At 35.0% G+C, this 17,702-nt stretch overlaps 1 protein-coding gene across 1 annotated transcript in view; it reads right to left on the minus strand.

Annotated features, from left to right (window-relative positions):
• DPYD (dihydropyrimidine dehydrogenase) overlaps window positions 1-17,702 on the minus strand; it is a 517,061-nt gene that overhangs the window by 35,482 nt on the left and 463,877 nt on the right. Inside the window, exon 20 of the mRNA XM_072419842.1 lies at window positions 15,451-15,630. Coding sequence (XP_072275943.1) covers window positions 15,451-15,630 — 180 coding nt within the window. The remainder of the gene's footprint in view (window positions 1-15,450; window positions 15,631-17,702) is intronic.

Consider the following 17,702-nt stretch of genomic DNA (forward strand, 5'->3'; position numbering starts at 1 on the left):
TATATAAAAATATACACTAGAAAATAAGATTCCATAAGCCTTTTTACTATTGCACATTTTTTACACTGTCCAGTGGACTGTGCTGCCTTAACAAATGGGACACATATCAACAAATCAAAGCACAATTTTCATATAGGTGATTAAACATTGTGCAAACATTCTAAAATTGTCTTTAATCATTATTCACTAGCCATTCGTAACCAGGTTTAAGTGGAACCCCGGGGTTCCTCCAGAGATTGCTAGTGGTTCCTTGACCTGTGGCTGATTGACCTCCCATCTGATGGTCACTGCATAATTTCATAATCAAGCCCACTTTGTAGATTTTGCAGCACAAATTATTTTTTTTAGCTATATAGAAGGGTGGTATTCTAACCACCTTTAACTTTTTTAAAGTGATCAGCAATGCAAGCGACATTCTCCAATGAATAATTTTAGCAGGAAATCCCTGAGACTAATTCCCTATATATAATTTCATTTGGGGCACTTTATGTTAACTCTGGTAAATGGTTAATCTCTCTTTCCATAGAAATCCATGGGTTGAACTTCAATATTTTTTGAAAATAATAAGCATAGAAATATGTGTTTGAGTACACCTATATTTACATATTCAACATATAGTATACAAAAGTCTCTGCAGAAAATGCACAGCACAATATTTCAATTAATATTTATAGCATATTTATACAAAGTAATAGTAAACTAGGGCTAAAAGTAAGATATTAAGGATATGTCAGAATTTAAACATACAATAAATTCTTCCAATTCATCTTTAGGGTAAATTACATTGCTATATTTCTATAAGGCCATATATTAGTCCTCTATTTTTCCAAAGAAAGTAAAAATCCTGGTGATATCAAAATACAGCTGCTCTACTGGATGCCAGTTTTGTCTGGTGTTTGAAACCAAACATCACAATGCTCCTCCCAGTTCTGAGAAATAATTGGATACCAGCTCTACTCAGCACCATTCTCACACCTATATTGATATAGAAAGTTAATTTTTCAGGAGAAACCTTGCCAGTCCATCTAATCTGTATACTGTAAAGAAGAACTAAATTCTATGAGTTTAAATCATTTAAACAAACCTTGGGTTATCTGGATTCTTTATTTCCACTGAAAAACAAAAGTTGCTAGCAAAATGCAAACTCAATCAAAAATAATGGTACAATTGGGCAACTAACTACCTTCTTTGTGGTTCCCTCACTAACTAAAATAAATACAGGCAGTCCATTCGTATATAAAAACATTGGCAACATACAAGCAGATATGGGTCTCTTGGAACTCAAGCATTTCCCCTCCAAAAGGTTGGCTTTTCATAAAAGCCATCGGTCTGGACAAACTACTTCGGGCTTTCCTGGAGCCATTAATACACAAAACCAATCAGCTTGGGAGCCATATAAATACCATCCACAACCTTCCCAGTCAAACCATGGGAGACACTGTGAATATATGACATTGGCAATGTTCAGCTTTAATAATTTTAGACTGAACACTCGTGTTTGTGTTGAATTTGGCATAGAATCAAGACTCAAAGACAGACTCAAAGCTGAAAATATCAAGCCTAATCATATAATATTACCTCAACAATGAGAAGGATTTCCGCTGGGGCAGTAGGTGCAAAAATCGAAAATTTTAGAAAAAATATGTAATACACCTTTCCTAAAGGAAACCTTATATCCAGGTAGCTGCTATTTTTAAATTGAATATCTTTAAGTGGCTGACCTATTTACAAAGTGTTACCTGGTCTTTGTTGTAATAGCATTTGTTCCTTAATAATCCATAGATTTACTTTTCAGAACCAAATATATAGCTATCTTCTAAATGCAAAAGTTTACAAAAAAGGCAACTTACCCTTGACAATAATATTTGACAAATACAAGTGTAGATGCATTATCATCCAGGGAGCAAAATTGATTGATTGATAGCACCATCATGCCTTCATAATATAAAGTAAACAATATATTTGGCCTGATTTTCTGTTTTAGCTAACTGTGTCTAAGATGAAACTTGCTTGGCTCAGTTTCACAATCATCACATGGATTAGATCAAATTTAGCCAGCTCTTTCACCTCAGCACGTAATGGATGGTGTGTTCCCCTTTGACAGATCTCTGACAGTTGCATATGCAATTGTCTCAGCAGAAGATGAGAAACTAATAATCTGTGTTCTGGGTCCTATGGTTGTTATTTTATTCCTTTACAGTTGTGATCCAGACTGGCTCACTTTTATACAAAATAATAACCATTGTCAAGGAATCATTGTGTGAACATTTATGTAATGGCTCCATTTTCAAAAAACAGAACTGTGCTAATATTACAGATGTACTGTAGATTCTGATCACATCTTTTTATCACCCTTATACAATTATATATATATTTATAAGACCATGACCATAGTAATATATATATAAAAGATAATTTACAAAACATTATGCCTTGTTTCTGCCATCATCTGGGAAACACTGAACTATTAAACTTAATTTTCAACAATAAGCTTGTAAGAGAATGTGAATAAATCTCTAAAATAATTGACCACTATTTCCACTACATCATGGTAACAGAAGCTCTGTTTTCTGATTGTTGTAAAGTTGCTTCCAGTCAACAATAACAATGCTTGCGGTGGGTTGCCATGTAATTCCAGGATGGAGTTCCTTTGTCCTTTGGAATCAAAGTACTGACTTATGTTGTTCCTGTGTGGACATCCATTTACAAACCTTGTTTTTAGTTTATGTTTGCAGCCATATTTTTTTAAACATTTTAAATATGTGGTACTTAAGTCCCTAAAAATACTGAAATTTGTGTTATAAACCAAGGCTTTGGTGTTAACATATTAACACTAGCACCAAAAATGGACATTGAAGTCTATCCCATGTTGAGTGTGTCTTTGGTACCACTTTCAACAATTACGGGCTAACCAATCCTTTGCCCATTTACTAAAGCCTCAGCATTTTCATGGACTGCTTACAATTTCTATTTACAAACCAGGTAAACAGGCACCTGACCAGCAGCCAACCAAAAACTATTCCGTAGAGTCAGAATAATTACTATAAAAGAAATCTAATGAGTGATTGCTATTGATGTTTACCAGGCATTTCCCACATAAAAGAGACTGATCTTTTTACTAGAGTAAACCCAACATAAGACACAGCATACAGACATGTCAAACCAATAATTTAAAAAAACTAGACTAAGAAGTTTGCTATAATTAGCTAGTACATTGTACATACTTACCATGCCACCATTTTCCAGTGTCTCCACAGAGCATGGGAAACCTCAATAACATATGCAGTACTTATGCATGAGAACGCATAGGACTCACATCATATGACAGCATTGGGTCACTCTGTCTTGTTTCATGCCTCGTCTGCCTACATGGCCAAACTCTGCATAGATTTAAAACCAGTTTGTATAAACCATATTAATTTATATTATATTATGTATATGTTCAAGGAGTAAGGGATTACCGGCACAACTGTGTAGTGATAGAAACAGGTTTCCAACAAAAACCTGCACCAGCATTAAAGCAAAATAAAATCATCATGTTTTTAGCAGAAGCATACAGCAAAAAAGTGCCACTTCAACTTAGGGTTTTTACTTTCAGGAGAGCTATCACAGCCCAAGACATTTCCAGGTCCTTCCAAGCAAGGACAGGGTTTTTAGCATTGCCCATCAAATTCAGCCGCTGAAACAGCTTCTCCGAACCTGACACACACCAACTCCTTCTACACCACCTATGCACCTGGAAGGTCCTAAATATAGACCTCTCCTGTGTGCAGATTTACCCTCAATTTCCCCCATAAAAAACCCTAACCCCAATATAAGAAAACAACAATCCCCAACATATTTTACATTTGACTAAGTGAATTGTTCAATCAGATTGGCCTGATGTCAGTGTAGGTCGAAAGCACTGAAGAAGTCATCTAGCTACTTCAGTTACACTAAAGAAATGAAAGAATATTTGCCCCACATAATTGTTGATTAGGCTGTGTTATAAAATGTTATATACTCCATTTGGCTTACATATAAGTATAAACAGCTTTTAAATAGCTTTATTTATTGTTCTACACCACATAGACGTTCTCTTCAATGATATCATAATATTGGGTTAATATTTGCTAGGATCCCTGGTATGTTTAAATGAATACCTATTAACAATTCATCTAACAAGACTGAAACACAAAAAGCAAATAACAGATTCAACAAATAAGTGCACTGTGCTTGATATGGTTAAGGATCCAGAAATCAGTGTAGTTCTGGGATATCATTCTCTTACCCAGAAGACAGCACGGCAATGGCTTTTATAAAGGTTGTTAGTACAGCTACTAGGCAGTCAGCCCTGGAGACCTTCCAACTGTCAGAAGTGTAGACTCTGTGCACCCGATGCAATTTAGACAAACCTTAATGATGTCTTTAACAAAAATATGACTTGACAATAGTGTTCTGGAAAAAAACAAACACTCTGATCTCTAAGGAGTGTCAAGTGGTAGTGTAAAAGATAGCTCAGGCAGATGATGTACAAGCTCTTGTTCAAACTCATAAGAATGACAGTAAAATCGTTTTTTTTTTATTTGTTTTTTCACGATTTTAACCTTTTGTGAGATTAGTATATGACATATGAAAGCTGCTGAAAACTATGTATGATTTCCCTATCCTCCAAAAAATTGTGCAAAGGGTATTTAGCCTATAGCATTATCACACGTTGGGATATAGTAATTTTGCTAAATTACATTTTTAATTTTGTGTGATTTATAGGTAGCAGTGGGCCATATCCAGCCTAAAAGTTTCTTTTGGCAAGTACAGAGTGTTATTTTCTTTGCCAGATGCTATTGAAAATGCTTCCACAAGTTGTGATGAGGCGTAAACATTTATGTTGTGAACATTTACCAATCCAGACAATTACCCAGATTCTCCGTTTTGTAGTGTGAGCTGGTTAAATATTTTGCACACTTCCTGCCACATAGTCTTTTCCTCTGGGCTTAGGCTGAGCTATTTCTTACTTATCTGGCATTAGTAGTGTTTCTCACTGAAGATACTGGGTTGCTACAAGCTGTGTTATTGGCTTAGGAGGCACCTATGAATGCCCACTAGATGGATGTGGCAAACCAGGAACCCTTGCAAACTCTATGATAAAGCTAATAATGGAACCCTAATCTCCAAGTTGCACTATGATGGTGGCTTTAGGTGACCACCTTTGAAAACGTGACTTGTTGACTCTGGTTTCAATGCTTTAGGTAAATACTTGTTCAGGGTCAGTAATTTAAAGTTTTAAAGTCCACTATGGCAGCTTGTAAACCTGCATTCTTTTTTATTATAAAGGGGTTTCTTTAAATCTAATTCTTTATTGTATTGCTGTATTTATTACAGCATGTGCAGTAGAAACCAATATTTGATGGAATTTGGGTATAGAGGACACTAACATTCAGCATATAATTAGTTTCTAGTTGTTGACTGTGCTATTCTAAATCTAAACACAAACAAAACATTGCTCCAATGATTTATTGACTTCTGGAGGTAAGACTGCTGCCAGACGAAGAGAGGGAAAATGGATTTTATGCAGGAACTGGGTACCCCTTCTTGATACTGGCACTGCATACAACTACATTGGCCTCATACACCCAAGACCTGCTGTGCTACCAACCACTGCAAACTCCATTTACTATTATACTATTAATATTACTACTGAATCCTGTATTTTGTTTACTTTTAAACACAAACAAATTGGTGAATTTTGTTGAAACATCTATAAAAAAGGGTGTATTAGTTATTTTGGATTCACAATGTTTTGACTTACATTTAAACACAGATATACTTAAAAGATTTTTTATATAAAATGTGTAAGCCATAAAATGTTGGTGCCATTAAAACCACTGGAGATCAAATGAAATCAGCAATTGCATTGCTTCTTTTAACACCAATAATATTCATCCTCAACCATACTGCTAACAGCTAGAGGCTGTTTACCAATATTAGTATATCCCGATAGATTAGTCTGAAAACATCCTGCCTGCTTCTTCCTTGGAAAACCTTCATTTTCCTGCATTTATTTTCTTCACTATTAGATCACGCTGAGATAATTACCTTACCCAATTTGCTCAGTACAGTACTAGTAGCTTTGAAAACATTTTTTAATTGTATGTTTTTTCCCATTTTAGGCTGTTAGTCTGAAATGATGAAATCAGATGCAATTAGGTGCAAATATGCAAGTAGATACACATTTTCCTTTAAAAGTACGATTCAGATAATAATCTACAGATGTGTAAATACTACATCCATATTACTAATGAATGGTTTATTTGCTCATGTGCACTCTTTCTGGGAATATTGCACTGAAGATAAAAGATTTATGATTTTTGTGCTGGTTTATTATTATTATCTATCAGGGATTCCAATGGTAAAATGTCACCAGTGGAATATGTAGTTCTGCCCAACTACTATATTCTCTGCAAAGCTAAATTTTTAACAGATTCTCCGTAAAGCCAAGTAATAAAAAACAAACAAAAAACAGTGACACCGCATTATGGCTTTCTGGGTAGATGAAAATGCAAACAACTTACAGAGCTTATAAAAAAAAAAAAACACCAAGCGATATGATTAACTAAGGCAATACCTACCTTAACCTAAACCTAGCCTAACCTATAAAGGAACTGAAGCTAGGAAGTCGTATCCAAAAGAGCAAGCACTTTGCAAAGCATTAATCGCATATATTATGTGTGGGCTCCACACAGCTGATGTTTTCTCTATTTCCTTGTTGTGTTCTGCATTTCAGCCATTTGATAGAGGTAGCTCTTTGCTTATTCATGTTAAGCCCTACAGCATGAAGAACAAATATCCTAGAGCAGGTACACATGGGTAAATCTGTTGGCAATGTTGCTTTTGACAGAGTTACATGTAAGTATGATCGAAACGTCAGTCACATGTTATCAGTTGTTTGTACAGATGGCACAATATGTGTACTTTTGATCAGTATTTACCAACATGTCCAATCTATCCATAAGTGATTGAAATGTCAGTCACATGGTATTGAATGTTGGTATTGATTGTTATTTACCAACCTGTCCAATCTTTCTATAAGTGATTCAGGTTAAGAAAAACTATTGGTTGTAAATGGTCAGGAATAGAGGTGAGCAATGGTTTCTTTAGCCAGTTTTGGACAATATAGGGCCAGCCCGAATCCATTCAATGGTTACTTTCACCTAACTGTGATGAACAAACATGCACCTATAGGAAAAATTACTGTTTATAACTGGAACTAATCACTGCAGCTAAAAGTAAAAACAGTAAAAATATGAGAAATCAGGCCATTTATTTATGCCACAATGGGAAAAATTCCTGTGTATAACTGGAACTGATTACTGTGGTTGTACTTGGTTAACAGTCAGAATTTGTAATTTGTTTCTTCATGATGTATAATATTTCACCTATTTTCTAAAATTGAGATTTACAAAATGAGCAAACAGGCAAAGTTTTATGCAATTCCATTTGAAAGGAAAACTTCACTTAGCTTAGCGATTGTGGTGAAAATTTATTTTGCAAAGAATATTCAATCATATGCAAAGGAATGTGAAGTGAGCATTCACTTCACTCATCTCATTAACTAAACTATGTGAAATATCGCTTGGTGTATGATATTTCACACTGACGTTAACAGCTTAGTAAATCAACCCCAAAATGTCACCATTAGGAAACAGATCTTGAGGAATGCAATGCAGTCATGACTAAATTGCATGTATATTGGCAAGAATTAACAGTGAAATGTTGCAAAAAGATTGGCAGTGCAACAGATAATTAAAAGGTAAAATCTATATTTAAATGTTAAAAAATGTCAATTATACTTATTGCTTTAGCAGATAAATGTCAATCAATTATACTGTATGTCTACTTTAAATATCTTCAGTTCCAATGAGTTCCTCAAGGGGTGGGATTTAGGAAATTTTAAGTAAATAGCCACTTCAATTGGCACGACCAGGATCAGCCAATAAATGTGTTTTTCTACTGTAGTCACTTTCTGAAGAAAACATTTTTTCTTAGCATCCTGAGCTGGGCGCAGAAGGTGGTAGCCAAGTATTAAAGTGAAAAAAATAGCTGCTCCATGGATTGCACTATATAAATGTTGTTTTAGTAATCAATGATTGCTGGATTATATTAATGTTTTACTGCAGTGAATTGCTACACTATCAACAAACCTTTGCATGCATGCAATGTACAGTAAGTGGAAATATTATTCTGTAAATACATCTGTCATGTCTTTTCTATGGTTCAGCAGGTTTGTGCTAAGCATTAGACTTTCATCTTAGCCCAAGATGTGTTTACTCTCAGCCATCATTCAAAGAGTACGAGTATGAAATTAATAAAGTGCAGATCAATCTATCGCTTTAACATTGTTACATGTTTTATTTCACTTTGTAGAATTTTTTTACTGAAAAGTTCATTTCTGTTTGTTGTTCAGAAGGGAAAATGCCCAGACTAAAAAGATAAGCAGGTCTGTTTTGAAAGCGTCAGCTTCAAACCTTCAAAGCTTTAAAAACAAAATCTGTTTGCGTTTGTTAAAATAGTTTGAATTTTTGATGACCATTTAAATTGATACAAATGACTGGGTAAATGTTTTAACAAATGTTTAATCTACCAGTCGTGTGTTTGGAAGGACTGATGATTTTGGCCTTGTTTGATAAAAATAACCCTACTTTTTAGATTTTTTTTAAAATCTACAATACATACGATCAAGGACAAAGTTTGTATGACTTTTATAACATAGAAATCATTTTATAAAAGTGGTTTATACAGTGGATTTCAGATCAGTGGCTTAGTGGGTAGTTTATTCCACATATTGTGCGTATTTTTACCCTTTCTTGATAAATACTATGGATGCAGAATGTGTATTATTTTCCTTGTAGTTTATAATACCATGTGCTGGAATAACAATTTACAGTTACAAGAGAACATATACCCTCTTTTAATTCTAAGGTTTTACATGTTGGTTCATAATAAAATATATCTGGTCTTTGGCAGATTAGAAAGTTCTTTAAATCTAAGCTTGGGTATAAAACAACACACAACAGATTCCGCTGTCATTTTATTTTTTAACAAAAATGAAGCCAAATGGAGAAGCCATGTGCGAAAAACTAACCCTAGTATTCAATAGCTTGTAGAACTATACCTTGAAGAATACCTTGTATTTGCTGCTAAAGTAATTGATTTCCATATAACTTTATTAGTCTTTCACACTGTGGGAGAATTTTAGTCTACTCTTCTTTAAAAAAGTGCTTGAGGTTTGAGGGAATTTATTTATGCATAACTTTCTTAGGGTCCACAACATTTTGATCAGGTTAATGTCTAGACTTTGGGTCATTGCAGCTCTGATTCTTTTTTTCCAGCCATTCTGCTGTAACTTTGCTGATCTGCTTAGTATAATTGTCCTGTTACATTACCTAGTTTTTGACAAGTTTTAACCCATCATACAGATAACCTCAAATTTTAATCTAAAGGACTTTGGTATGTGGAGGAGTTCATAGTCAAATAAAAAAATGGAAGGTGCACAGGTGCTATGTCTCCAATACATGCCAAAATCATCACCCATTGTTGAGTTAGCACAAGTTTATTTAATATCAGTTATGTCTCACCAACAATAATGCTTTACCAGTATATACTGGTACATGTATACCATATATGAGGTCATCCTAAAGGAATGCAGCATATCCTTTAACTGGTATCCTTATAAGGTAAAATGCTGGTTTAAGGGATGATCATTGGTCAGTACTGGTCAAACACTGGCCATTGTCTTAGTTCCTTCCTGAGTAGTTAAAAACAGAGTGCCATGTTTAATAACTAGTCTTGACCAGAAGTAACTGTATGCAACATGTTTTTTGATCATCTGCCAAGCCATTAATTTGGAAGACTCCTTGGATGATGAATGCAACTCACTTCCGCAGCTAAGTATCTTTTGTTACCGCTTATTAATTGTTATTACAGTATTGCATTGTTTTGTCTATCTATCTTATTATTAAATAGTATAATCGTTCAAGTCTTTGTGTTATCTCTCTTTGTACACTTCAAATTGAACCCATCAATATTTGAATAAACTGTCACAAATTATATCCGTGACATAACACCCATCCACCACCATGCTTTAAAGTTGGTAGGTGTTTTTCTGATATGCTGTGCTTGGTTTTGTGCATTATGACCAAACATCTCCACTTTGGTCTTGCCTGTCCAGAAACAGTTGTGTTAAGTGTCTTATTACCCTTATAGATTGTTTTATTTCATGGATGTCTTTATTCATTGGCGTGTTAACACACCCCTGAATGCTCCAGAACAGCAAAACTGTATTTTTAGAGGTGGTCATATGTACTAATTAAGTGGATTTGATCAGCAGAACCTGGCTGATTTTTACCTTCTTAATTCCTATGGAATTGGTAAGGGTGTACTTCATTTTTAACACTGCATTTTCAACTAGTCTTTGTTAAATAAATAATGAGTCAGTGCAAGTCTACGTATTGTAATGTGTTATTTTTCATCTGATGTTGTATTTACCTAATGACCAGAATATTTTAAGTATATCCTGATACACAAAACCTTTTTCTCATGACTCTACTTTATATGTGGCATATTTACCACAAAATATAAAAAAGAATGGCATCTGTGAAGAAACCAACTTCATATCAAATACTTTGAAATGCAACCTAATTTACATGTGCTTACTTTTGGTTACCAGAGTAGGCATTTGGATTGTAATAGATCACAAATACTATATTACTGATCTGAAAAACAACTAACGTCCTTTAACCTCCCTAGCGGTTCATTTCTTTCTGGTTTTATATGTCTAAAAGGTGTACATTGTTTTTCATGAAAATTTATTTTACATTAAAATAGTATGAGTACAATAATGTTTAAAACACAAAATCATGTAAAAACAAAAAATGTAATAAATTAAAACATCTATATATTTAAAAAAACATTTTTTAAATTTTTTTTTAATTAAAAAAAAAAAAAATACATATTATACTCATACTATTATATATACTGTAAAATAAATGTTCTGGAAAACAATGTACTGATTTTACACATACAAATCCAATGTACTGTATTCAATACAGTTATTTTGTATTAAATGCAATACAAATGGATTTTGAATTTCCTGCCCCGCCTTGCCGGCAATGTACATACGCACCGTCGTCACCGGGAACTCCCCGATGACTCATCGTGTGTAGAAGCCGGCCGGAGGAAAAAGAAGACAGAGATTGCGGCGTTGGACAGCGCGGGACACCAGCGCATCAGGTAAGCGCTGTATTTACTAACCTTCCCATAGGATTACATACCCCGAGTGTGACCCGGGCTTACCACTTTTAGCAACTTTTTTCTACCCCTGGTCACACTCGGGGTTACCTCTAGGGAGGTTAAAGGACTACGGAAGTTGCTGTTAGAGTTACATATAAATGAACAAACACAAAAGCATGTTTAATATATTTGGCTATATGATTTGATACTTGACAATGATCTCTGTGGTTTTCAAGAGTCAATAAAGAGGCCTTGCGTAGTTAGCAATTTTTGAATACACTGACCGCTTTAGTAGAGGTCTATTAAACCACAGAAATACTCAGAAAGCACAGGACTATAGAGCGATACAATAAAAAAGCACAAAACCACTATTCATGCCTTGTTAGGTTTTTATAAATATGTTTGATCCTAACTTACAAAATTCACAGAAAAAAGCCAACTCTATCCCTGACCCTGAAAAACACCTGGACCAAAATGAAATGATGATTTAAAATCTCACGGGTTTCACATGTCAGCAGATAGCTGAAGGCTGTAAATCATGATGTTTGTTTGGATAGTCATTTAATGTTGTACAGACACAGCAGTATCTATGTTTGAAACGTCACAGGGACCACGACTTCCTGTCGGTAAAAATCAATGTAAACTTGTGCAATTGTAAATAATATATTTTATATATATATATATATATATATAAATAAAAATTTATATATATACACATATATATTTCAACCTGAATGGTATTGCCTGCACAATACCGTTAACCTAACACAGAACAAGCCCTGCTGAGTGAAGGGGAAATACTATGCAGAACCAACAGGGTATCGAAGTTCTTTAACAGTTCAATGAGCAGGTTTTTATTAGTAGTAGCAGTGGGTGTGTACTTCAAAAGTTCAACATTTTCAAACAACATTTAGGCAGCTGAAAGAACACACATTCAGTATATGTATTTAAAATGCATTCTACTTTTTCAAACACATTCTATAATAAAATGATATTAAATGATATATATATATATATATATACATACATATAAAATATTACTTGTAAAAGAATTCTTTGGAAGTCTGTGCTTTTTTAGTAGCTATAAATTTCTTTGTAAAAATCATAGAAAATATAAAATATAGTAAAAGTAATACAAAAAGGAAGATATATATATATATATATATATATATATATATATATATATATATATTAAATAGGGCAAATGCTTATTGACAAGCTACAATAGTTGTTCAAAAAGATGATGTACATTGTTGACTTTGAAAAGTTTAAAGATAGCTGAAAATGCACAGAATTTTTTAACACCAGTGAGGAAATCATTTTCTTCTCTCTTCCTCCCTACTGAAGGAATACTCTGAAAATGACTCAATTCAGAAAGTACTGAACAAGCCAACTGTGCAAAATTTATAGCATGGGGACAACAGATATGGAGGAAGCTAAAAGAGTAATGAATGCACAACCAAGCAATAGATGTATTCACCATTGGATGTTGAATTAGAAAACAATTTCAGAAGCAGAAACACTTTACCTTTTCATTGCAGTTCCAAATGGGAGTGCTTACATTTTACTGAAATTGAAAAATGATGTGTCCTACAAATTACAGTATATCTAAAGCCCTTTCATTTCTGTCTCAGTAACACAACAGAAAGATAAAATGTCTCTAAAATGGTAGGTAATCCCCTCTTGGGGATTCCTCACTGGAACAGGTGTATCTACAGGAAGATTGTTTCTCACCATCTGTTCCATTGACAAGTTGTATAAGTTTGGATTTCCAATTGTTGCTGTCCCAGTAACAAAAGTGAGGATATTTGACCCCAGAAAGGGCTCAGGCAGCAATAACAATGGTTAGACAGGATATGTTCAGAGTGGTCGCCTAAAGTCTGAACAATACTTAACTCTTCAGAGAACACTAAAACATACTAATAAGTTCTCTCTACAAAAAGCTCTCATGTGAAAAGGCAGACCAAGAACAACCACATCATCTCTGATCAACAGATATCTCACAGTGGTTTTACTACTATAGTACAAGTCACATGAATGTTGTTTTCTACTACAGTAGTCGCCAACCTTTCGGACCTACCGACCACTAAATGCAGAGACTCCTGACCGCGCATGCACAGGGAGCCATGTGTCACTCAAAGGGGAAGAAACTTTCCTTAAAATGACATCATGATGCCAGAATATGCCCACTCAGGCTCAGACCTGCGATGGGAGAGTGGGCAGATTGTGTCCAGAGTCACAACCTGCCCACCACCCTGAGCCTACAGTCCATACGGGTGATGTGGTCCGCAGCTCTGGCTGGTGCAACCCCCCCCCCAGCAGGGTCCTTTCCATGACACATTTCCTTTCCGGTGGGCACACCGGCCAGAGCTGCAGACCACCAAAATTTTTTCGCGGACCATCGGTTGGCGACTGCTGTTCTAAGGGGTCCAAATTCACTGATTTATTCAGGAATTATGTCCTCCTGTAATTAAGCTCCATGATGGTGTGATTAAGCTCCATGATGGTGTGAATCATATATTAGGCTGAGATACAGAGTCTAAGTAATCAGAGAACCCACAAGAAATGGTGGCCTTTGCTGCAAAGTTTCCAAGTTAAGACCCTCGGGCAAACCAGTGCAACATTGAAGGTATAGGAATTGTAGAAGAACAAAGAAGAGCAGCAAAGGGTTGGCACTAGTGTAGCAAAGCTTTGTTCAGATGCTGAGCCATGCACTGCTCCTCTTCTAAGTGTCTGGGGCATAGCTGTCTACTGGTTGATGATGGTGCCATTGTTCTGGGTCAAACCCAGAAGTGCCAGTGATGGTGCACCAGAGGTGGGACCTGGCACTTGATTATTAGAACCATAACTGTTACAAATGGGCCGTCTAAAAACTCAGAACTGTGGGTAGACAATGAGTGGATCATAGATTTTTTGGCTGTGAATGTAACAATGATGAAGGCCAGATAACGGAGTCAGGAATGTACTGCACAATGCTTATTGCAGAATAAATGCACCTTTTACCTAGACTTAGCTAGACTAGGTGGATTCTGTTTGGTAACAGCGCAGTTTTGAGCATAAAGGAGTAAGATAACAAAGATTGTGTGAGCAATATAAATCTTATATAGGTTTCAATCTTAGGAGGACATGGTCACTTTAAGTAAAGGTGTTTAAAGACACAAAAGAACATTACTCTGATTTGACCAAACACTTAAACCGGAAAATGTTGAAATATTGGTTGCAATAGATAACTATTCTAGATTTTTCTCAGGCAAAAAGCCAGTTGACAGAGTTTTTTCTTTTTTTACTGGGTTTGTCAATATAATACTTTCCCTATCCTCTTCATAGACATAATTTGAATATTCATGTAATTTGGTACTTACAATGCAACACTTCAAAAAATTTGCTTTTAAAATATGGTAAATGCAGAGTACAAGTATGCATCTCCCCTGAGTATCCACGAGTCATGAGAGTAACTGTACAAAACAGAGCAGCAAGTATATGAAAGTATATGCGGAAACAATGAGTATATGGTTACCCATATACCCATACTGAACAACAGAAGGAAGTGCAAAGATCCAGAAACTAAACAAAAATACAAAATATTGAATTGTTAAAGGTGCAGAACATCAAAATAAAGCTTTTTAGTACGTTTACTGTGTTCTTTCATTTATTCCTGCAAATGGTACTTAGTGAGGGTTTTCTTTTACCGGTAAGTACATTAGTGTGGCTCTGTTCCAATATAATTTGGCTCTGTAAAAATGTTCTACAGTTTCTATGTTTAAGCTTTATTTTTTAAGCATATTCATTATGCTGGAGGTACTACTCTGTTTTCTTTTTTGCAATCGTCAAAATGAAAATATTTACATTTTACATGCTGTGTTTCTGTATGATACTAGAGAGCACACAGCTAAATGTTTGCACTGTTTTCTTGTGATTGCATTTTTTTTTGTTTTAATATGCATTATGCCACAGACTGTACATGATGGAAAGCTATGAATGGTAAATGTACATCAAGGCCGTTCCATGCCGAGAGACATTACTATTCAAAAACAGGACAACAAGATAAAAAAAACAAAAGGGGAAGATGTCTATTATATTCCTGCCTCCTACCGCTAGACAAATCTGGCTTTGTTGTTTTATTATTTTGTTCCTTTAGAATACAAAGCACAAAAAAGCAAAAAAATAAAAAAAGCGACAAACCTTTCCAATAATGTCTGCAATTTTCGGGATGGGTTTTCCTTTTTGGTGTTGTATGGTTGGCGGGCTCTGCCCATCCCAGTCTTGGAGCTCTTCAATGCTCTTCAGGTACAGAAGTGCCTTCAGACCAGTGCAGTAATCATCAATCAGTGTAAAGTCTTGATTTTGTATGGCACTGCAAACCTAGAGAGTTATTCAAACAGAAGCATAAGAGTCATTATAAAACAAAACTAATTTTTCCATATTAGTCATCTAGCCAAGGCAATTTTTATGACAGATACCAGGATTTCCAGTAACTTTAAAGAAACATAGTATGATACAATTTACTGTTTATCATTAAAATGCATTTTTCTCAGGCTCATTTTCCCTAATGATCACACTACAACATTGTAACATTGCAGCAAGTTACAAGACGATTGGTTGCAGCAGATGAGTGATCTATGTCAGACATTTGTAAAAGCAGGGAGGTTGATTTACTAATAGAATATAGGCTGTTCACAAAGGAAAGTGAATTGTAAGGGATATTTCACTTAGTTCAGTAAATTAGAGAAAGCTCTGCTGACAACCATTCAATCCCGTACATTCACTAAACTAAGTGAAGCATCCTTTGCAGAATGATAACTGACCTCGATAAGTGAACATCCTCAAGTTCTTTTGTAATTCATCCCCAATAACTAAATCTGCACCAGGATTTATATAACTGTCATGTCTGAGCCAGCAGCCCAGATGCTGATCTTAGGTGGTGCCATATCAAAGATGGGTCAATCATTTTGGAGTAAAATGCAAAAAGGAGAATTTTTAGATGGCATTTCTGTAAGCAGTTTTAAATACCTGTAAGTGTGCACATGCATTCACCTAGTACAAAACATTTGTGGGGGAAGAACAGCCCAATCCACATACTGCATCTATTCACAACCCAAAAATGTACCTAAGAATTAAATATGGCACAGCTGTAAATAGTCACTAAAAAGAAAACGTTGTAAACATACAAGTAAGCTTTGTATTATTTTATTATTATACATTATGGTGATGACAATGCAGAAAATATAGATTTTAGGTTTTCTTACTAACATATTTAGGTCTCTGCTCCGGTTTGGCTGAGACCAGTGTGTATTAGATGGCTGCACTGTAATTAACTGGATTTCTTTAGAACTGACTGTGCTTCATTACACTGTGATTGCTTGCTTACAGAGAAAGTCAATAAAGAGTTTAACTTTAAAAAGACGCTGGATTTCTTCCCTGGCTATTGCATTGAAATTCCCCTTAAACCCAAAATAGAGAATTAACTAAATATAATATTTGTAATCTAAGAAAAAAAGTACATTCTAATGTTAGGTTTAGTCATGTTGTCCCCATGGTGTAGAGTTTTTTTTTTTTAATGTGTTACATTTTGGCCTAAACTGTAATTCACCAGGCAGTATGCACCTCTAATGCACCTTAAAATAGAAGTGCATGCCTTCAAAGAGAATGCATCTGTCTTGATGTTATTTTCATGAAATATTGAATATGCATATTTTGTATTATATTTTGCAGGCAGCAGGTGGTAGTCCAGACACCTTTAGGCATGTTTAGCACTGTATCTGTATCTGCTGAAGTAATTCATGTGAGTTAATCAACATGTCCTTCCTCTCTGCTTGCTTGTTAAGACTGAAGCACAGCATTTCCATCAAATAAAGAGCCTAAAACAAATGATCTATCTCTGTATAAGGCACATAATGTTTTTTGGATTTAGTTTCACCATGTGTTCAATATGTACTGAATACCAAAATGTCATTTTTGTATGTTGGATGTTGTGGGGAATGATTAAAAACCCTGCAAGGTATTTTTGTGCACTCAATCCCATTGGGAAACTTCTTTTCACATCCTTTTGCAATGACACAACAGGAAAAAACAGTAGCAAAGACAACTAAAAGCACTTGGATTTGAAGTTGTGCATAAACCCATTATTACAGAGCCAGTTACAGGCTGGAAGTACTCGGATTCTTTGGTTCCTGTTTTAAAGTATCAACTTAAATATCCTAGGTAGTGGTATTATTACTGTATAACAGGGGGTCACATATTTATGCCCCCCTTGCTATCTGTATACAAGCCACACACAGGAGAGTGTGAGAACTAACACATTTACTCATCTCTAATAACAGTAATGTTGTTAAGATAATTGAAACAAAGACACATTGTCTAATAAAGTCTATTTGTCTAATAAATCCAATTTTAAAGATGATTTTTGAAAATTTTGGCTCGAAAAAGCATGCTAG

This window comes from Pyxicephalus adspersus, chromosome 8 (assembly GCF_032062135.1).
Source record: "Pyxicephalus adspersus chromosome 8, UCB_Pads_2.0, whole genome shotgun sequence".
NCBI classification, from domain to species: Eukaryota; Metazoa; Chordata; class Amphibia; order Anura; family Pyxicephalidae; genus Pyxicephalus; species Pyxicephalus adspersus.